The sequence below is a fragment of the Hyperolius riggenbachi genome, chromosome 12 (genome assembly GCF_040937935.1).
Source record: "Hyperolius riggenbachi isolate aHypRig1 chromosome 12, aHypRig1.pri, whole genome shotgun sequence".
NCBI classification, from domain to species: Eukaryota; Metazoa; Chordata; class Amphibia; order Anura; family Hyperoliidae; genus Hyperolius; species Hyperolius riggenbachi.
This window is the reverse complement of record NC_090657.1, coordinates 41,461,341-41,484,409: the sequence shown is the minus strand read 5'-3', so window position 1 is coordinate 41,484,409 and position 23,069 is coordinate 41,461,341. Positions and strand designations below refer to the sequence as shown.

At 46.5% G+C, this 23,069-nt stretch overlaps 1 protein-coding gene across 2 annotated transcripts in view; it reads left to right on the top strand.

The window, feature by feature from the left end:
- The window catches only part of NSF (N-ethylmaleimide sensitive factor, vesicle fusing ATPase), a 180,676-nt gene that overhangs the window by 60,228 nt on the left and 97,379 nt on the right, over window positions 1–23,069 (top strand). For both annotated transcript variants that reach the window (XM_068263403.1, XM_068263402.1), the window contains exons 2-4: window positions 2,250–2,335; window positions 6,187–6,286; window positions 15,092–15,131. In XM_068263403.1, the coding sequence (XP_068119504.1) occupies window positions 2,250–2,335; window positions 6,187–6,286; window positions 15,092–15,131 (226 nt within the window). The remainder of the gene's footprint in view (window positions 1–2,249; window positions 2,336–6,186; window positions 6,287–15,091; window positions 15,132–23,069) is intronic.

Below are 23,069 nucleotides of genomic sequence, written 5' to 3'. Positions count from 1 at the left end.
AGCAGTACGCCTGCAGCATATATCCAGCATTACTACTCTCGTGAGGGGTGGGGAGCAACTGCCATTATTCAGGTTATCTCAGCATAATGTGATGGATTGTTGTGTGTTCCACATCCCAACATAAATCTCTTCCAGAAAAGCAGTAGGCTCTGCGGTTTTACATTGTATCAATGAAAGGATGAAATTACAACAGTGGGGGGGGGGGGGGGAGGGGGGAGGGGGGGGGGGCATTGTTTAAAAATAGCAGCATGTTGGGATATATCTAGAAACTGCATATAAATGTGATGGTCTGATCACCAATCTAGAAGGCCTCAAGTGCAGCCCCTAACGTCACCCAAAGCCACACGATATATTCCAGCTTGGGCCGGCCCTGATGATCCAATCACAAGTGCAGCTTCAGTAGTAATTCTTTCCAGCTTTAGGTCTTTCATACCAGAGATGGCCCGAACCTCCGATTTTCGGTTAGCAGACCGGGTTCACGAACTTCTGCAAAAGTTTGGTTCGCGCGAACTTTCGCGAACCGCAATAGACTTCAATGGGGATGCGAACTTTGAAAACTAGAAACACTTATGCTGGCCACAAAAGTGATGGAAAAGATGTTTCAAGGGGTCTAACACCTGGAGGGGGGCATGGCAGAGTGGGATAGATGCCAAAATTCCCAGGGAAAAATCTGGATTGGACGCAAAGCAGCGTTTTAGGGGCAGAAATCACATTGAATGCTAAATTGCAGGCCTAAAGTGCTTTAAAATCTCTTGCATGTGTATACATCAATCAGGGAGTGTAATTAGAGTACTGCTTTACACTGACACACCAAACTCACTGTGTTACGCACCGCAAACAGCTGTTTGTGTTGTGACGGCCGTGGTGGACTACTGTGCAGTGCGCACCATGGCGAGGATTGCTCTTCCTCACTCAGTGATGTATGGTTAGGTAATGTCTGATTGCCTTATCAACTTTCCATGGTGCTTTCTCTACCATTGTTAAAGCTTACATCTATTTTTTAAAATTACATTTTCTGCTGGCTGTTCAGTACCTGCAACGAGAATCTGTTATGGAGGGCAAGTCTGCCATTGTGAGTGACCACGTGTAATGGCCAGGGAATCGGGGTTCAATTCCGGTCCGGAGTGGGAGCCTGAGAACCGGCTACCACCACCACACATCCAAGTAAGGACCCATTTGCTGTATAAGTAATGTACCTGCCCTAACCGTGCTTTGAAGACCTGGCATCTGTGGTCAGATGGACCCTTGAGCCAGCGCTGTGTGCCAGAGATGACACCACTTGCCTTTAACAAGAATCTGTTATGGAGGGCAAGTCTGCCATTCATTCAACTGTGTGAAACTTTTGATGGTACTTTCTCAGTAGCATGGTGACCACGGGTAATGGCCGGGGAATCCTGGTTCGATTCCGGTCCGGAGTGGGAGCCTAAGAAAAGGCTACCATCACCACACATCCAAGGAAGGCAGCAGGCACGCTGTGGGCAAAGGAGCAGGAACGGCTACCACACATCCAAGGAAGGCAGCAGGCATGGCATGCACGTCCCGAGGTAGTGACCAAAAATAACAATACAGGAGGACTTTCGAGGCCCTGCTTTATATGAGATGAATCAACTTTAAATCCTTTAACGAGAATCTGTTATGAAGGGCAAGTCTGCCATCCATTCAAGTGAAAAGTATGCACTGACTGCCAGGTATATTGCAATGTGCAGTCAAAGATGCAGTGAAAGGTATGCAGTGACTGCAAACAGCTATTTGTGTAGTGACGGCCGTGCTGGACTGGTGCGCACCATGACGAGAGTGTAGGTGATGGCGGCTTTCCAGCCCATATAGTCAGGCTGAGGTAGCTGAATGACAGAACAGTGACTGTCCAGCTGATCCCCACCCCCCCTCCCCCCGAGACACTCATATAGCTGGCGATCATTGCTTCATTGTGATACGCAAGCCCCTTCACCACAGCAAGGAAATGATCACGAAGGGGAATTGGCACATGTAAAGGGGTTTACAGAGGTGCTCAGGATGGGCACCAGGTCACTTAAACTTGACAATGAAGTCGCTGTCCATAAAACCTGTTACTGTCTATTTGTGCTGATCGCACGCTTTAATCGGGAGTAAGCTGGTTGACTACATGGTAAATATTCCCCTTGCTGAAGATTTAAGTGATAGTTCTGCCTCTCTAGTGTATGCTGCTCACATAATGATGATGATTATTTTATTGAACCCTGTAATTAAAAAGTCTTATTTGTTCCTTGCAGACTATGCACGCAGCGCGATGTCCTACGGACGAGCTCTCCCTTACCAACTGTGCCGTTGTCAGTGAAAAGGATTTCCAGTCTGGACAGTAAGTAACAAATTACCGGCCTTATAACACCTTATTAAATAGTCCGCAATAGTTGTATTTCAAGCCCAATGTAATGGACACAATTGCTTTCCTAGTCTTGTGTAAGCACTCTGTGTGAGAGCTTCTTTTTGTCTGCCCATAGAAGTCACTGATTAGCCGATATTAAATCATTTTTAAAACACCTGGAGAGAAGCTCAGTCTCTTCTTCTAGCTCAGTCTCAAGCTGGCCATACACCTAGGCCGATTCCCCGCCGATCGACAGCAGATTCGATCACTGGGATCGAATCTGCTGTCACATCGTTCCCGCTACACGCTAAATTTTGATCTATTTCGGCCGATCCCGTCGATCGCTCCGTGCGGAAAATTACCGTCGATCGCCCGCGGGTAGGGAGCGCGTCGTTAGCGGCGTTCGAGTGCCCGACGACCGACGCAATAGAACGGCAATACATTACCTGCTCCGCCGGCGCAACTGCCCCCGGTCACCGCTGCTCCGTCTCCGCTCTGGTCTGGTCTCCGAGTCCGGCATGCTTCACTTCTTCCTGCCCGGCAGGAAGTTTAAACAGTAGAGCGCCCTCTACTGTTTAAACTTCCTGCCGGGCAGGAGGAAGTGAAGCATGCCGGACCCGGAGACCAGACCAGAGCGGAGACGGAGCAGCGGTGACCGGGGGCAGTCGCGCCGGCGGAGCAGGTAATGTATGCGAGGGGGGGGGGGGGGGCTGCGGCAGCACCACCACCACAGATTGTGAACGGTTTTAGGCTGAAATCGGTTCACAATCTGTTTGCAGTAAAGATAGCCATACGATCCCTCTCTGATCATATTCGATCAGAGAGGGATCTATCTGTTGGTCAAATCTGATGGCAAATCGACCAGTGTATGGCTACCTTTACATTGCAGTTGGCTTCCTTCTTCTCAGAGTTTAGTCCATGCTCTAGTCTCCTGTATGGTATAAGCCTTACACACATACTAGACTGAACTCAGCTGAGGTGGCCATTGTTCTCCATCTTGGCCAAGGATCTAGCATAAGTACAGGTCTCTCCCAAGGTCACTTTAATTGGAAATGACCAAGCTCATTGTTCCCCTCCTTACTCTGCCTGCCAGAATCTGATCTATCATGCAACACACCCTCTTCCCACCTCCCCTCCCCTTATTAAAATTATGGTTTGCTCGGCTGTAGCTGAGGAATACATTGCTATGTGCTCATGGCCAGAACTGATGCCCTCCAGCTTTCCACAGGTCGGACCATCCTTTTTCTAATAAAGATAGGCTATTGAATTTAAGCCTGGCCATGCTGTCTTAATTTTGTGATATATCAGATATTTTTTGCAACATTCAGTATTTAACCGATTCTGAATGGCAGTGATCTACGCTCTGTTTGGGAGCTGTTATACCTGCCTGGGCGTAGATTTCATTCACTCTCGCAACGCGATCCACTCGCTCTCGCGTACAAACCGCGATGTCGTTGCCGCAGCCTGATCCCTCTGCAGTCACGCTGACAGCAGAGCTTTGTGCGATGGTCAAGGGCTGATTTATTGGCTCCTGACCCTGTGAGACAATCATAGTGATCACCGCTCTGTTTTTGAATAATAAAAAAAAATGTCACTGCTCTTCAAGGGGCCAGAGACTGTTAGTCCGGAATGGTTGAAAATGTTTTTTTACCATGTGTATTAGTAATCCCCAAAATCAAGTTGCTGTACCAGTAGAAGAATTCAGATATTATCAATGTGCCCGATTTATCAGAGAGTCTGATAGCAGCATTTTTGGAGGTTGCTCATGGCAACAAATGGAGTCTGCTCGGCATTCATCAAGCAAGGAGCAGAGCTTGTGATTGGTGTACACAAGGCATGCAGTTTCCCAGACTGTTTGATAAATGACATGGACTGCCTTGGGGGTGACTTTTGGAAATATGTTTTGCATCGGAACACTTTGCTTAAGTACGGAAAGCCCTGTTAAGATTGCCTGATAATTATAGTGGTTTCCTGAATTTTAAAGTCCAGTCTCCCCCCACCCCTTCTCATTACTTCTGAAAGCTGCAATTACACTTGCACACACTTCATCTGTAAATGGAACAATGTGTGGAACGCCAGTCAACGAGAAGCGTTTTTGTTAAGATAATTCTCAGAAACTGTGAAAATCCTCAGCATTCCGCCAATTACACATGGCCATTTAGCGATTGACTCTTTCCTACTCTGTGCATTTATTTAAGGGACCAGGGAAAATGTTTCTAACAGGAACTTTCTCTTTCATCACTGTGAATAGCCCATTGGAGTAATCTCGGGGGTCACATGATCAGAGAACATACTGACTGGTCTTCAGTCACTATCCATTTGCGAGGCTATGAGTTGCAGTGAGATCCTGGAGATTACTGCATGCAGGAGGGTGTGCAGGCCTACAGAATAGGGACACTAAGTTAACATTCTTGCAACGTAAGGAATGTGCAGGAAGACAGTCTACTCCCTATCAGTGGATAGGAATTAGGTACTTCCTGGGAAAGTTGTGTCGAAGGAGATAAACAAAACCGAGCAGAATTAAACTAAACTGATGGCCCTTTTACACTATGGCATTTTGACTTACCACTGTTAAGTCAATGCCTACCGCACGGATTATGCAATAATGCAACTCTAAGGCAGCGCAATAAGTATAAACGATGGAGTGCTGTGCGCATGTGTTGACCGACTGGAATCCCAGTGATGTACTTCCTGTCCAGCAGGAAGTACACCACTGAACGGAGGCGGACCTATGCTTATGACCCTGTAGGGGCACTCTGCCGCAGGGTCATATGAAGAACTATTTTGTACAGTGATCCCCTGGCAGGTTACCTTGCCGTGGGATCACCGCACCGCATAAGTGTAAAAGCAGCCTGAGGTGTTGCCTTCTGAGGGTCCTGTTGATGTGCTTTTAAATGCAGGGTAGTATTTTAGTCTTGTGACTTTTATTCCATGAGATTCTCAGACGTTTAGAAGCCTGTCCCTATTTGCCTCTGTGATGATTCATAGCTCTCTGATAACGTAATGCAAATGTAGCTGATTAGGGCTGTCAGCAAATACAACTGGACCTGAGGCTCTTGTAGTGATTTTTAGTTTTAAATATCTTTACATTAAAAAGAAGCATAGTAAAATGCTTACAACTATAGCCAAACATTGGCTTACAATAAACCACCGTGGGTAAAAGGGACTCCGAGCACCTCTCATGGGCATGCCTTTAAGACTCCGACCAGTACTGCAAAGTACTTAAAGATGCATACCTTTCTGTAGCTTGTGCTCTCCTCTTTCATTTGATGCTTGTTCTACACCAAATAGTTTTCGTTCGATTTCAATTTAAAAAAATTGCATCTGCCATCTTGGCTATGTTATAACTTCCGGGTCACCCCTGTCTTCTCTGTTAGAGAAGTGTATCACTGAATGAAGCAGGAAGAGGAAGTGAAAAGGCTGTTGCAATAGGCCGCTCCAGAGGGGGCATAGCACGACTTTTGTTGAAGTCGTCTGGCTTAAAGGCATGCCCATGAGAGGTGCTCGGAGTCCATTTTACATCCTTTGTAGTGACCTCTGCAGGAACGTACTGCTACTACGGTATTTTGTTAGTACAGGGCTTTAGTTACGTTATTGTGTGGTGTCTTTCTTCCTCTAGATAAAATATAATGTCTTATATTAATTTGTGAATGAATAACTGTATGTGGCAACCAGTCAGATCCCACCTTTAGCCTCACTATAGATTGTGAAGTAAGAATGTGTATGAATTATTTTTTTTGCCTGGATAACTCATCAAATGCGTTTTTGTAGTGATAAAAACACATGCTGTATTGCTTCTTCTTGACACTGTGCTGACCTACAGCTTTATCTTCCCTTATTTCCAGGCAAGTGAACGTGAGGACCTCCCCAAACCATCGGTACATCTTCACTGTAAAGACCCATCACACTGTGGTGCCAGGAACTATTGCTTTCAGCCTTCCTCAAGTATGTATCTAATTCATCATTTATTATTATTATTTCTTTTCTTTTTCTTTTTTTTGCTTTTACCTACCCACATCTTTTATGGGGCTGTTCAAAGTATTGAAAGCTAAGGTTAAAAATAGAGAAAAGTTTGTCTGCACACCGAGACCTTTATCATTTATTATCATTATTGATGTATAAAGTGCTAACATATTCTGTGGTGCTGTACAAAGTAAGAAACAAACATGGGGTACACAATACTACAGACAATGGTAAACACCAGTATACAAAATACAGAGTTGGTACAAAGCACAGAATTGGTAATAACAGTGACAGAATTGATATGCATAAATGTTTAAAGGACACCCGAAGAGAAAATAAACTAATGAAATAAACAATTGTATCTATCTTCCTTCTCCTAAAAATGACTTTTTAAGATATTCCACAGTTTTATTTTATGTTTAAATCTACTTTTTCAGTTTTAACAGTTTTTTTTTTTTTTTTTGCTTAATGACACATTCATTGAAGTATGCCAGAGCTAAAATCTATGAACTATTGACCATTTTTATCTCTTTCCTGCTCTCAGAAGCCATTTTCTGCTAGGAAAGTCTTTTATAGTTGGAATTTCTCATCATTGAGGGTCACACTGTAGTCACTTCCTGTCTGAGTCATGACTGAGTCAGCCACTTATATACCTCATATTTAACTCTTCCAGGCAGTGAAAGAAAAAAAGGAACCCATTATGGTTATTAGTGTGCTAGGCACTATACATACCCATGTCTATCTCATCATGTCACTTGTCACTTCGGGTATCCTTTAACAAAACCCAAAACTCAAAAGTGTGAGAGAGCCCTGCCCTTGTGAGCTTGAAATCTAAAGGAATAGTGGAGGAAACAAGAGGTGAGGTAGCATACATTAATCATACTAAGAGGCAGTGTGTTTTAGGTTTTAGGTTATCTGGTAGGAAGTGGAACTTGGCCAAGGTCAACAGGTCTGGAACTGGCCTAAGGTAGAGCTTATGCTTGACGGAAAAAGTGAGTTTTGAGGGCACGTGTGTTGGTATGTGCGGGGGGGGGCGGGCGATCACACAGATCGGTGCGTTGTCTGCGCCCCTCTCCCGCCCATCGCGTGACATTGTGCACATGCCTCCTTGCAGTGGGGGGGGGGGGGGGGGGGCGCCACTCATCCTTACATACAGAGTGAAGACAAATGCAGAGAACATACCTCCCCTTTTTTTGACCTAATTCATGAATCAGAAACTTCAGGCAGGCAGCTTTTCCTATAAGTATTGGCTGTTAGCCCCTCCTCTTACCTCCTATGTCTCACTGTAGATTCTTATGCTAGCTGAATACCTTAATTTAAAGGGATACTGTAGGGCAGGGGTCTCAAACTCGCGGCCCGCGGGCCATTTGCAGCCCTCGATACAATATTTTGTGGCCCCAGGCCCCCAGAGCTTGTAGGGGCCCCCAGTGGCTACAAAAGGAAAAAAAAATTTCAAATTGGCCTTATAGTTTTTGAGAAAATCGATTTTAAAGTTGCAAAGGAAAAAATACAGATTTAAAAACCCGCCGACTTTAATGGTTAATAGCAAATCCACCTTAAATGCTAGAAACCCTAAATTTGCAGGATATGTTAAGGAGATCATTAGGAATAAGAGGAAAAAACAATTTTTCAAAAAGACCTTATAGTTTTAGAGAAAATCGATTTTAAAGTTTCGAAGGAAAATAGTATACTTTTAAATGCGGTAAATGTCACTTTTAGTAGCAAGCCTAACGGTAGTGTAATTTTACATGTATCAAAAGAAAGAGCAATACATTTCCTGACAGGGTTTCCAGGGGGTCCATACGCAGCCACAGCGCTTTGGCCAGGATAGCGCTAAACAAGGGCTGCAGACCCCCAAATCCCCCGCGCAAACATCCACGACTGCGCTGAGGGGCAGAGCTTCCAGCTGTAGCTCTGCCCCTCCTGACGTCAATCGCCGAATGGATCGCCGCCTCTCCCCCGCCCCTCTCTGTGAAGGAAGAGTGAGAGGGGCGGGCAGAGGCGGCGATCCGGCGATTGACGTCAGGAGGGGCAGAGCTGAAGCTGAAAGCTCTGCCCCTTCCAGGAAATGCCGGCGGATTGCCCCCTGGGGCGATTTGGGGGCTCTGCAGCCCTCGTTTTGCGACGGGGACACGTGAACTCCCTTATGCGGCCCAGCCTCATCCTGACTTTGCCTCCTGCGGCCCCCAGGTAAATTGAGTTTGAGACCCCTGCTGTAGGGGGTCGAGGGAAAATGAGTTGAATTTTCCCGGGGCTTCTAATGGTCCCCCGCAGACATCCTGTTCCCGCGCAGCCACTCACTGATGCTCCGGCCCCGCCTCTGGTTCACTTCTGGAATTTCAGACTTTAAAGTCTGAAAACCACTGTGCCTGCATTGCCGTGTCCTCGATCCTGCTGATGTCACCAGGAGCATACTGCGCAGGCCCAGTATGGCCGGTGTCTGCGCAGTACGCTCCTGGTGACATCAGAGGGATTGAGGACATGGCAACGCAGGCGCAGTGGTTTTCAGACTTTAAAGTCTGAAAATCCAGAAGTGAACCGGAGGCGGGGCCGGAGCATCAGTGAGTGGCTGCGCGGGAACAGGATGTCTGCGGGGGACCATTAGAAGCCCTGGGTAAATTCAACTCATTTTCTCCCGACCCCCCCCCCCCCCCCTACAGTATCCCTTTAAGTAATAGTGGAGCTCCGTTGGTCAACTTGCTCTACTTCCACTACTTCCACTTTGCGTGATTTATTTACAGGCGTTCCAATCTCTAAAACAACTGATCCGGACCGTGAGCTGGAATTATCAGGGTGTTATTTAAAGCGTTGCTATTGTGTAGCTGAACCCATAGAGGAACATGTGATCGGTTTGATTAGATGATAGATTTAGAAGCCTCTGGCTAGTAATATTTCCTGATTTAACACATGAGAAATGAGAATATTATAGTCCTATCAGCAGGTGACTTCTCCATGAGTTTGCTACATGCAAGCAACATTAGTTTATTCATAGCAACTGTTAAAAATACCATCTGCAAAGTGATGTGCATGGTAAGTCTACTCCTCCTTCCTCCTTTATTATAGCTGTACCTTTATGTATGTAAACAGTATTATGCTGAGTCTGCGGTGAGGTGGTGTCTCTGTGCAGAATTGTTTAGTGGTCAGTGAGGATGAGCTCTGCTAAAAGGCGCTCCTTTGTAAGATGCTGTGTTCCTAAATGGTGCATTGGGTCTCCTATTCATTAAACCACCAGTTTTGGCGCAGTATTTATTCCTTCACTTCTAAAGGCAACACTCTATTGTGACTCTACTAGGATTTATTAGGATTCACCTTCCATATTACAGCAAAATTCCAGGATCACAAAAATATGTGATGTAGCAACCCTTTTCTAGGCAGAATCTGTATTTGAATTTAAAGTGTACCCGAGCTGACTTAAACAAAATGTTTTATACATACCTGGGGCTTCCTCCAGCCCCATCCTCACAGATCGCTCCCATGCCGCAGTCCTCAGTCTTCTCCTGCTCCCACATCAGGTCACGTAACTTCCTCCAGCCCCATCCTCAAGAAACGCACCCACGCCACAGTCCTCAGTCTTCTCCTGCTCCCACATCAGGTCCCGTAACTTCCTCCAGCCCGATCCTCACAGATTGCTCCCACGCCACAGTCCTCAGTCTTCTCCTGCTCCCACATCAGGTCCCGTAACTTCCTCCAGCCCCATCCTCACGGATCGCTCCCATGCCGCAGTCCTCAGTCTTCTCCTGCTCCCACATCAAGTCCCGCAACTTCCTCCAGCCCCATCCTCACGGATCGCTCCCACGCCACAGTCCTCAGTCTTCTCCTGCTCCCACATCAGGTCCCGTAACTTCCTCCAGCCCGATCCCACGCCACTGTCCTCAGTCTTCTGCTCCCACATCAAGTCCCGTAACTTCCTCCAGCCCCATCCTCACGGATCGCTCCCATGCCGCAGTCCTCAGTCTTCTCCTGCTCCCACATCAGGTCCCGTAACTTCCTCCAGCCCGATCCCACGCCACTGTCCTCAGTCTTCTGCTCCCACATCAAGTCCCGTAACTTCCTCCAGCCCCATCCTCACGGATCGCTCCCATGCCGCAGTCCTCAGTCTTCTCCTGCTCCCACATCAAGTCCCGCAACTTCCTCCAGCCCCATCCTCACGGATCGCTCCCACGCCACAGTCCTTAGTCTTCTCCTGCTCCCACATCAAGTCCCGCAACTTCCTCCAGCCCCATCCTCACGGATCGCTCCCACGCCACAGTCCTCAGTCTTCTCCTGCTCCCACATCAGGTCCCGTAACTTCCTCCAGCCCGATCCCACGCCACTGTCCTCAGTCTTCTGCTCCCACATCAAGTCCCGTAACTTCCTCCAGCCCCATCCTCACGGATCGCTCCCATGCCGCAGTCCTCAGTCTTCTCCTGCTCCCACATCAAGTCCCGCAACTTCCTCCAGCCCCATCCTCACGGATCGCTCCCATGCCGCAGTCCTTAGTCTTCTCCTGCTCCCACATCAAGTCCCGCAACTTCCTCCAGCCCCATCCTCACGGATCGCTCCCACGCCACAGTCCTCAGTCTTCTCCTGCTCCCACATCAGGTCCCGTAACTTCCTCCAGCCCGATCCCACGCCACTGTCCTCAGTCTTCTGCTCCCACATCAAGTCCCGTAACTTCCTCCAGCTCTATCCTCACGGATCGCTCCCATGCCGCAGTCCTCAGTCTTCTCCTGCTCCCACATCAAGTCCCGCAACTTCCTCCAGCCCCATCCTCACGGATCGCTCCCATGCCGCAGTCCTCAGTCTTCTGCTCCCACATCAAGTCCCGTAACTTCCTCCAGCCCCATCCTCACGGATCGCTCCCATGCCGCAGTCCTTAGTCTTCTGCTCCCACATCAAGTCCTGTAACTTCCTCCAGCCCCATCCTCACGGATCGCTCCCATGCCGCCGTCCTCAGTCTTCTCCTGCTCCCACATCAAGTCCCGCAACTTCCTCCAGCCCCATCCTCACGGATCGCTCCCACGCCACAGTCCTCAGTCTTCTCCTGCTCCCACATCAAGTCCCGCAACTTCCTCCAGCCCCATCCTCACGGATCGCTCCCACGCCACAGTCCTCAGTCTTCTCCTGCTCCCACATCAGGTCCCGTAACTTCCTCCAGCCCGATCCCACGCCACTGTCCTCAGTCTTCTGCTCCCACATCAAGTCCCGTAACTTCCTCCAGCCCCATCCTCACGGATCGCTCCCATGCCGCAGTCCTCAGTCTTCTCCTGCTCCCACATCAAGTCCCGCAACTTCCTCCAGCCCCATCCTCACGGATCGCTCCCATGCCGCAGTCCTCAGTCTTCTGCTCCCACCTCAAGTCCCGTAACTTCCTCCAGCCCCATCCTCACGGATCGCTCCCATGCCGCAGTCCTCAGTCTTCTCCTGCTCCCACATCAAGTCCCGCAGCTTCCTCCAGCCCCATCCTCACGGATCGCTCCCACGCCACAGTCCTCAGTCTTCTCCTGCTCCCACATCAGGTCCCGTAACTTCCTCCAGCCCGATCCCACGCCACTGTCCTCAGTCTTCTGCTCCCACATCAAGTCCCGTAACTTCCTCCAGCCCCATCCTCACGGATCGCTCCCATGCCGCAGTCCTCAGTCTTCTCCTGCTCCCACATCAAGTCCCGCAACTTCCTCCAGCCCCATCCTCACGGATCGCTCCCATGCCGCAGTCCTCAGTCTTCTGCTCCCACCTCAAGTCCCGTAACTTCCTCCAGCCCCATCCTCACGGATCGCTCCCATGCCGCAGTCCTCAGTCTTCTCCTGCTCCCACATCAAGTCCCGCAAATTCCTCCAGCCCCATCCTCACGGATCGCTCCCACGCCGCAGTCCTCAGTCTTCTCCTGCACCCATATCAGGTCCCGTAGCTTCCTCCAGCCTGATCCTCACGGATCGCTCCCACGCCACAGTCCTCAGTCTTCTCCTGCTCCCACATCAGGTCCCGCAACTTCCTCCAGCCCCATCCTCACGGATCGCTCCCATGCCGCAGTCCTCAGTCTTCTCCTGCACCCACATCAGGTCCTGTAACTTCCTCCAGCCCCATCCTCACGGATCGCTCCCACGCCGCAGTCCTCAGTCTTCTCCTGCACCCATATCAGGTCCCGTAGCTTCCTCCAGTCACGGCCAGTCTACGCATCTCTCCAGCGGCTACTGCCATATAAATAGCGCACTTCACCTGCGCCAGACTGGCCGCGACTGGAGGAAGTTACAGGACTCGGTACTGGAGCAGGAGAAGACTGAGGACGACGGCGTGTGAGCGATCTGCGCGGATGGGGATGGAGGAAACCCCAGGTATGTATAAAACATTTAGTTTAAGTCAGTTCTAGTTTCCTTTAAAGCTTGAATCTCCTATCTAAATAAAAAAGTGCAATTGAAATAGACATTGTGGGATGTGGAGCATCTCTACCACAGGGCTTTTCCTGCAGGTCTATCAGAGGTTTCATGCGGTGACATCACCACCCACTGCTGACCTCCTCATACCTACTAAGGTTGTGTTACATCAGGTTTGTGGAAACTAAAACAAAACTCAGAAGAAGAAAACATGGGTAAAATGCTCAGAATGAAACCCAGCATTTCTTCTTTGCTCTAATAGATTTACATCATACTATATACAACCAGCATTTTTTTTTTACTAGAACAGCATTCAAAGGGTTACACACAGGACTTCGAAGTTCCCTGCCAGCAAAGCTGGACACATCCGAAGTGAAGATAATGTTATCTTTATTTATATTCCTCACTTGATACAATTAAATACAACACTTCCCTGACACTGCAGGCTCTGCTGAACAAAGTCAGACAATCGGAAAGCATTTCTGCTTACTTTAGAACATGAATAAAGCAGTTATAAATAAAATGCAAAGTTAGCTCTCAGAGCAAAAAAAGTGTACTTTGGGAACGTATAACTTCTAAATGAATAATAATACTTATGCACAAAAGCAAATATAACCATATGGCATATAAAAAGTAGGAAAACATGTTTTTTATTGAATATTTTGTCAGGGTTTTATACCGCTTTAAGAGGAACCATCCATACTTGCAAACTTCTTGACTAGTGTTGGGAGTCTTCAGGCATTTAGAATCAGATATGCAGAATTCGAACACCAATGCTTTGCTTGTCGAGGACACTGCAGTCAGATCTCTCCATTGGCTGCTGCGGCTCCAACAGAAAAGTTCCTGTTGATGGGCTGCAGGTTATGAGTACAGTTGGTCAATGAGATGCAAATAATTCTGAATTGTTGCAGAATTATGCAAATTTTATTCAAATGTATGCTTCTTGAAAATTGACCAGTCAAATCTCACCAAGGTGAAATACGGTTGATTTTTCCAGCCGCATATGTTTGCATATAAAATCTGCATAATTCTACTTGGAACTTGGCATTGTGTGCAACTCCTTTATTACCCCTAGTTATGTGTAGTGATTATTTATTTGATAGTGATATTCCACGTTTCTTGGAAAAATTGTTAGGTGCCATCCCGTACAATGTAGTCTATGGCATGTCTTCCACCACGTACCAGTGATGTCCAGCAAGACACTGTGTAGACCTCTATCAACATGCATGTCTTATGCTGGAGGGTGGATGGAGTCTGCATGGTAAGTGTATAATGAGATGGCTTCATATACCTCCAGGTGCCAAATGCACTAATGACAGTGCACAGATCCTGGCCTTGAGAAACATATAGTGATGTGTTTCTCACAGCATGAAGCCAGAAGTAATGCAATTTATATCACTCACAGGCAGCTAGAGTGGTTTCCTGGTCTGGTATATGAAAACCTTGTCCTGGTGCTGATGGCTGGTGAAATCACTTTAAACTTAGCTGCCTACATCTGATCAATGGTTTCCCCACTAAGCAGCCAATGCTGGGTAAGGCGAATTAGTAGAATTTGACCAGCTTTCAGGTCCTTATGGAGAACATCACACTCTTTATTAGGTAACCGTGGCAACAGGCTGGCTATGCCTGGTTAAAACTGAATCCACTTTGATTCAGAGTCACTTTCCTTTCACCTTTCTATAGTTTGCTTCAGAGTCTGCGGTGTCCATATGTTTCATGGATTACTTTCTAGTGGTCTATTACAGAGTTATTGCTAGGAGGACTGACATTTTTTTCATCTACGGTATTTTTTTGGACTATAAGACTCTTCTGAACATAAGATGCACCTAGGTTTAGAGGACAAAAACAGGATGGGGGGGGGGGGGGGGGGAATATATTAAACCTAGTGCATTCATGGTGAAGGGGCATCTTGTGGAGTATGCCCCCTTTGTACCTTATGCACCCTTGTACCTGTTGTCTCCCTGTGTTCTCCTCTGTCCTCCTTGTGTCCTCCTCTATGCCCCTTTGTGTCCCCCTTGTGTTGTTCTCTATGCCCCCTTGTGTCCTCCTCTATGCCCTTTTGTGTCCCCCTGTGTCCTCTGTTTGTCCCCCTGTGTCCTCCTCTGCATGGGCACAGTACATGGAGTTCCTGGCATTGCAGCGGGTTGGAGGTTCATATTGGCATGGTTCACACGCAGTGACTTTTTCCCCCCACTTTTGGGGGAGAAAAAGTAAGTCTTATAGTCCATAAAATACAGTATATATTTTACAGAAGGCTTTCAGGAACATTGCTGGTAATTTGATCCTGCCCTGTATTTTACACTGCGCAAAACTGCAATACTACACATCAGATAATCTGATTTTACAGTACCGGTGGCATTTACAATGGAAGTCTTATGTGTTAAACAAATGTCATCTATTTCAGAAGGTCTTAATTTTTGTTTATTTTTTTTCGTAGAGAAAATGGGCCGGCCTTTCCATTGGTCAGGAGGTGGAAGGTAAGATAAAAAATAATTACCATTAATAGGACTTTAATGTTTTTGTTAAAGAGAATCTGTATTGTTAAAATCGCACAAAAGTAAACATACCAGTGCGTTAGGGGACATCTCCTATTACCCTCTGTCACAATTTCGCCACTCCTCGCCGCCTTAAAAGTGGTTAAAAACAGTTTTAAAAAGTTTGTTTATAAACAAACAAAATGGCCACCAAAACAGGAAGTAGGTTGATGTACAGTATGTCCACACATAGAAAATACATTCATACACAAGCAGGCTGTATACACCCTTCCTTTTGAATCTCAAGAGATCATTTGTGTGTTTCTTTCCCCCTGCAGCTATCTTCCACTGAAGTGTCAGGCTGTTTCTTCCTGCAGAGTGCAGACAGCTCTGCCTGTATGTAATTCCTCAGTATGTGAAAGCCCAGCCAGCTCAGAGGACAATTTATCCAGCTTGTAAAAGAGAAGAGAGAAGAGAGAAGCTGCCCTAATCTAAATAATACACAGGCAGTGTGCAGAGAGGGGCCTGGAGGGGGTAGATGCATCACAGAACCACAACACTGAAGAACTTGGCAGCCTTCCAGACACAGGCCGACAAGTCTGACAGGGGAAAGATACATTGATTTATTACAGAGATGGTGATAGTAGAACGTGCTGCAGTAAGCCAGAACACATTAGAATAGCTTTTGGAACTTGTAGGATGATAAAAAACAGGATGCAATTTTTGTTACGGAGTCTCTTTAAAGCTTTTAGGACTTCCGTATTCATGCTAGATGTCTTGATCAAGGTGAACACAAATGTCTGCTAATGTTGCATCTACATGTATGAGGCTTTAGTATGATTTCCCACTTCATGTTGGAAATGTTACTTCCCTTAGTAGTTAGATGGTCCAGAGACTTTCTGAAGCCTTCTGTAGCCCACTGTGCCAGCACAGGGTCCATCGTCATCTTCTAGCCATACTCCTGGTTGTGGATGAGTGTAGCTGTACTGGGCATGCACCAGTAAGGTCCACACTTGCCCAGTAGAACGAAGCTGCTCATGCACTGCTTTTTTTCTCCATTTTAACATTAACATTTTGTTCAGCCAGGCAATTTGCTTTGGTTAAAAGGAAATAAATGTCGGCTTCTATATATCTCTCACCTCGGGTTCCTTTTAATGTACAACTGTAGTGAGAGGGATATGGCTGCCATATTTTTTTTTAAACAATACCAGTTGCCTGGCTATCCTGATAATCCTCTGTCTCTAATACTTTTAGCCATAGACCTTGAACAAGCATGCAGCAGTTCAGGTGTTTCTGACATTATTGTCAGATCTGACAAGATTAGCTGCATGCTTGTTTCTGGTGTGATTCAGACACTACTGCTGCCAAATAGATCTGCAGGGCTGCCAGGCAACTGGTATTGTTTAACAGGAAATAAATATGACTGCTTCCATATTCTTCTAACTTTTGTTGCCCTTTAACCACTTAACGACCAGCAAACGCCGATAGGCGGCGGCTGGTCGTTTGTGGTTTTGCATGGAAACGGCCACTGGTTCGAGCGGCCTTTCCATGCCAGTTCACGGAAACTGTCTCTGTGAACAGTGTGCGAGCCGCCGATCGCGGCTCGCACGCATAATGTAAACACGCAGGGAAGAAATCCCCGCTGTTTACATCAATACGGCGCTGCTGAAGCCTATCCTATCCGGCGCAGGACGGATACCGTCCTGCGCACAGCAGAGAGGAAGACAGAGGGAGGTAAGGGGAGAGAGCGCGCAATATCGCTGCGAAGGGGGGCTTTGAAGAGCCCCCCCCCCGCTCGGCCACACGGAGCGGCGGCGATCAGACCCCCCCCCAGCAGGTCATCCCCCTAGTGGGGGAAAAAGGGGGGGAAGTCTGATCGCCCTGCCTTGCACACGATCTGTGCTGCGGGCTGGGGAGCCCACCCAGCACAGATCACACAGAACAGCCCCGGTCCTTAAGTGGATATATTACACTGTAACTATACCTAACCCTCCCTGTACCAACCCCTAACCCCTAGACCCCCCTGGTAATGCCTAAACCTAACCATCCCCAACCTAACCAACTTCAGTGTTTTTATGAAGTAGGCTCTAGAGAGCCACCTGGATTTCTGGCCATTCCTTTATGTGCATGTGGCCAGTCGTAGTACAGTTACTATCTTAAATACTAGCAACAATAGTTTTCCTGCAACTAATACTAAGGGTGGAAAAATAAGATTTATTCCCATTTTTCCTCATTAAAAATGCTTTTTTTCTTTACTATAAGGCTAATCATCTGACAATAATGCTTTTTGACACTCCTCATTTGTCAATCACCCATTTGAAACAATTGTTCAGGTGAAGTATTCCGACTTGCCTTTTAGCAGGATTACTTTACATTAATTCCATTACCACGTAAACATAAAATAGATGTATATCGGTAGTGGCAGAGCTAAGGATCTATGGGCCCTGGTGCAAGTTTTATATGGGGCCCCCCAAGCACTCTATACATAAAAATTGATACAGTGCACCAAAACCTGCCAAGGATAACCACAGTGTCAGAGGTGCAAGAAGGAAATGGGGAACAGTTAATTTACTACTATTCAAAGCATCTATAGAAGTGATTATTACCAGCACAGGACCAGTAGAGAACTTTTTTTTTCATTGACCAAAAGGTTTATTAACCTCCTTGGCGGTAACCCGCCGGAGGGTGCCGCTCAGGCCCTGCTGGGCCAATTTACATAATTTTTTTTTCCAAACACGCAGCTAGCACTTTGCTAGCTGCGTGTTTGGTCTGATCGCCGCCGCCGATGCGCCGCTACCCGCCGCGATACAGGGCCCCCCGCATACCCCTTGCGCAGCCTGGCCAATCGTGGCCAGGCTGCGCTATGGGGTGGATCGGGATTCCCTGTGACGTCACGACGTCGATGACGTCACTCCGTTCGTCGCCATGGCGACGGGGAATCCCTCAAGGAACTCCCGTTCAGAACGGGATTTCCTTATGGGCAAGCGGCGCCGGCGGCGATCGGAGAGTACGGGGGGACGCCGCAGGGAGGGGGGAAGCATGTAGCTAGCGCTAGGCTAGCTACATGCTAAGAAAAAAAATAATTTGAAAAAAACCCTCCCGCGGCCGCACTTATCATACTGCCAGGGAGGTTAAGTATATGAGAAAAAAGGGTCAGTACAGAATACAAATGTGGTACATTGCTTGCTTATTACAGTACGATGTTTAACATAATACAACTAACAAATATAGTAGTATAATACAATACAATACAATAACATTTCTATAGTGCTTTTCTCCCATAGGACTCAAAGCGCTTATATAAGACGTTTTAACATACATCTATTATGGAGCATACCCATGATAAGGGTCATGTGCATATTTAGGAAGGAAAGCCGGAGAGAGGGGGGTATGGATAAGAGGGAAAGGGAAAGCGTCATTACACCAATAAGAAGGAAGTAGTAAGGGAGGGAAGGAAGAGGCGAAAAGGGGCAGAAGCCAGAGATGGTCGTACATAAATTATTCATGAGATATATAGAAGTGTATGCAATTAATCAATTAACATTTTTCGTCCATCTGTCCCAGGTTTTGTTAGATTTAGAGGGGCATCCCCTGTGGTGGTACATTAGTTTCTTATATGGTAGCATTTTTAACCTTGAGTTTCCAGTGTAGAAAGGTAGGAGAAGTGGAGGATAACCATCCAGTAAAGAGCTTAAGGGCCCGTTTCCACTATTGTACACATGCGGATTCGGATGGCCCTGTTTACACTTGTCAGTAATCCTGAGCGTTTTTCTGTGCGGGAGAAATCTGCACGGAAGAGCCCTCAGAATTCGCACCCCGCACACCGCTGTGCGAATCGCCGCTAATGTATTTAATAGGGAAATCGCATGCGGTTTTGGCATGCGTATTTTACCGCGATTTCGCAAAAAACTAATGTTAAATCGCACAGGCAGTGACATGGTTAAAATCGCATAAATACTAACCTGTATGTTAGTTATAAAGACTAACCTATGCGAAATCGCGGCAAAATACAGCGGGGAATCAGCGGCGATTCCGCACCGCACAAGTAGAATCAGGCCCTTAATCTCTGACCCAAGGGCCCCGGTGCGGTCACAACCTCTGCCCCCCTATTGCTACGCCACTGTTTGTCAGGTATGAGCAAGCTATATATTTGTGTATGGAGTTTTCAGATGACTTTTGTCTCATCACATCTTCCATTTTAAAGTGACTTGTGTGTGACACAGAATGATGCAAATTAATTGGTTCTCCCCTGCCTCCCCCGCACTAATCCTGCTCTCTCTGCCTTGCTGCAGCAGAAGGCCACAGCTGAATAATGGAGGAGCTGGGGAATTAAGCATGCCTCTGTGTGAGCTATATATAACTCCTCTGTGATGCCCGGTTCCCCTGGCTGAGTGCGGATATTTTATTAGCCGGGGAGCCAGCAGGCTTCATGAATGGAAGAAGAGCCGCTCTCCAGGGTCCTGTACAGAGGAAGGAACTGTGATGTGTACGCTGGGAGCGTTTATGTAGAGGAAACCTCTAAGAGAAAACCTCAGTGTAGTGGAAAATTGGTCACAATAACAGTATAGATCTTCAAGTAAGCCATATTCTAGCATGTTTATCCATTGCATTATACGTCACTAGACTAAACATGGAGAGTTTTGCCTTCACATGAGAGAAACGTGACTCCTATAACCTATCTCTTGCAGACATTGCTGTGAATAGGAACATCTTTGCTTTATTACCTGGTAATGTACATCTAAAACCACCTACAGCTTTTACATTTTGCACAAGCATAGAATCCAGCTTGTAAATGGCTATTTCAGGTTGTTCAGGTCTTCATCAGAGTGGCCATGGCTTGGAACTTGACTGCCACAGGGCCACATGGATTGGAGTGGAGCTTGTGCAAGTGATGCTACAGGGTACCCAATTAAAGCCCCTAACCACCTTCTTTTGTCCCTCAACTGACTGCGTTGTTTGCACACTAGGAGAGCCCTGCTGTTCAAACTCCTCCCCTGAGCTTTCTGCGCCATCCTGAGTGGCAGGTTGGCCAGGTCCTCTTCTGCATACTGATTGGAAGGATAGCGAGCAGCAGTTCAGCTACAACTCCACTCCACTCGTAGAAAACTGAATGGCTCAGCCACACTCGTGGCCGCACTCGTGACCTTCACTGTGTCCTTTAACATTGAGATATTTAAGTGGATGTTTGAGGATTAAAGGAACTCCGAACACCTCTCTTGGGCATGCCTTTAAGACTCCGACCAGTACTGCAAAGTACTTAAAGATGCACACCTTTCTGTAGCTTGCGCTTTCCTTTTTCATTTGATGCCTGAATCGCCGCTCAACATCAAATAGTTTTCATTCGATTTTAATTTAAAAATCGCGGCTGCCATCTTGGCTATGTTATAACTTCCGGGTCACCCCTGTCTTCTCTGTTAGAGAAGTGCATCACTGAATGGAGCAGGAAGAGGAAGTGACACGCATGGCCATTGCAAGAGGCTCCTTCAGAGTGGTCATAGCACAACTTTGTTGGAGGAAGTCTGGCTTAAAGGGATGCCCATGAGAGGTGCTCGAAGTCCCTTTAACTTTTGTCATTGTGGGTTGAAGGAGGGGTCAGTGTAATAATAAAATAAAAAGTCGGACAGGGGCTTTTAAGCTTACAATTGTAGCAAACTTGAACCATTCTGGCACTTAACATATTTTTTGCTCCATAAAATGCATACCCCTCCACCCCAACAAACACTTTTTCCATTAAATGCTGCAGGGGCTGTGGGGACTGCAATAGAGTGACAGAGACACCCCTGCACCATGGATGCACCAGGTTTAAAATACTTTTTTTCCCCTGGTTTTGTCCTCTAAACCAAGATACGTCTTATGATCAGTTGCATCTTATGGTAAGAAAAATACAGCAATTATAAAGAAGTCTTTCCCATTTTCATTTTTTAAAATGTGTTCAACACAAAATCCCGATTGGTTGCTTTCACTCAAGTGTTCATTAATTAGACCTTATGTTCTTAGGGGTTGATTTATTAAAAGAGGAACTGTCGCGAAAATCTTAAAATTTAAAACGCATACAAATGAGAAGTACATTTCTCCCAGAGTAAAATGAGCCATAAATTACTTTTCTCCTATGTTGCTGTCACTTACAGTAGGTAGTAGAAATCTGACATTACCCACAGGTTTTGGGCTAGTCCTTCATGGGGGATTCTCAGCATGGCCTTTATTATTTATAAAGACATTCCCTGAAAATGATTTATACAAAGATGCTGGCCAGCCTCCCTGCTTGCTGCACACTATTTCACTATTTTGGCAGTTGGACGGAGCAACTACCATTCACTAAGTGCTTTTAAAAATAAAGAAAACCCTGAGAACCCCCCTATGAAAGGATGAGCTAGTCCAAAATCTGTCAGTAATGTCAGATTTCTACTACCTACTGTAAGTGACCGCAACATTGGAGAAAAGTAATTTTTGGCTCATTTTACTCTGGGAGAAATGTACTTCTTATTTGTAAGTGTTTTAAATTTTAAGATTTTCGTGACAGTTCCTCTTAACCTCCTTGCCGGTTATCCCGAGCTCAGCTCGGGGTAACCTGCGCAGGAGGATTTCTCAGGCCCCGCTGGGCCGATTTGCATAATTTTTTTTCCTACACGCAGCTAGCACTTTGCCCTGCAGGAAATCCCGTTCTCAACGGGATTTCCTGCTTACTCTGATCGCCGAAGGCGATCGGAGTGGGTGGGGGGATGCCGCCACTTAGCGGCTATCATGTAGCGATCCCTGGGCTCGCTACATGATTAAAAAAAAAAATAAAAAATAAATAAAAAAGTGCTGCGCTGCCTCCTTGCGTTCGGAATTAGACCGGCAAGGAGGTTAAAGGAAATAGCATGAGCAACCTCCTGTTACTTGCACTATTAAATCAGCTCACCTTAATGGTAGTTCCCTGCACGCTATGAGCGATAGTGTCAGTGTAGCGTCTGTAAGTAAGCAACGAGCGCTGCTTATACTAGCTGCACGGTAGTGATGTATCGCTAGTGCTGCTCCTATGTTTATTACCATGCTCCTAATACCAGTACCCTTTCAGTGCAATTCTTTGCTCTGCATCCAATAGAAGCTGCGTTCTGTAAAGTACACACACATGAATGGTGACAGCTGGAATAGTTGTTTCATTTTGATGAATACAATGCAATTAAGAATTCGCAGTCATGATTGTATTGCCAAGGGACGAACAATGAGCATTCCGCCGAGGGATGTCAAATTTACTCCCGGCGAAACTGCTCTTTTTATTGGCTTTATTTATGTTTTTTCTTAAATGAAAAGCTCTACATTCAATCACAGAGCCCAGTGACTTGGCTCAGCACTAACAGTAAATAGCAAAGGACATCAAATAAATATGGTGCGGGCACAGGGCCAGGGGGAGGATGAAAGAAAGCATTCTAAAGTGGGAAATACATAGCTGATAGACTCAGTTTCTTCAAAGAATCGTTACCCCAGCTTATTTACTGCACAGTAGAGCTTTACTTACACAAGAAACCAAATGGCAGACTGTATCTAGTGCCTTATGTTTATCACCACACCTGCCAGACAGGTTACCGTACTATAGCTTTACGTTATACATAGATCATTACTCCACTAACCCCAGCCTAATATAGGACTGAATCATCTTCCTTATGTCCAAAGTGCTCTTTTCCTGCAGGTTCATTTTTTCACATGATGTGGGCCTGCCCCTCAGTCAATGGCTATTGGTCACAGCTAACCGAAGTTCTTCATGATATAATGGAATCCTAAGTTTCTCTCATACCCAAGTTATGTCTTTTAAAGAGGAGCTGTTAGGTATAAGGTCTCAGAGAAAAAAAACACATATATCAGTAGCTAAATATTGGCTGTACTTACATTACATATGCATTTCACTGTCCACGTTTGGATTTCACAGAATTTTTATATAGTATTTGCAGAGATTGATGCTCC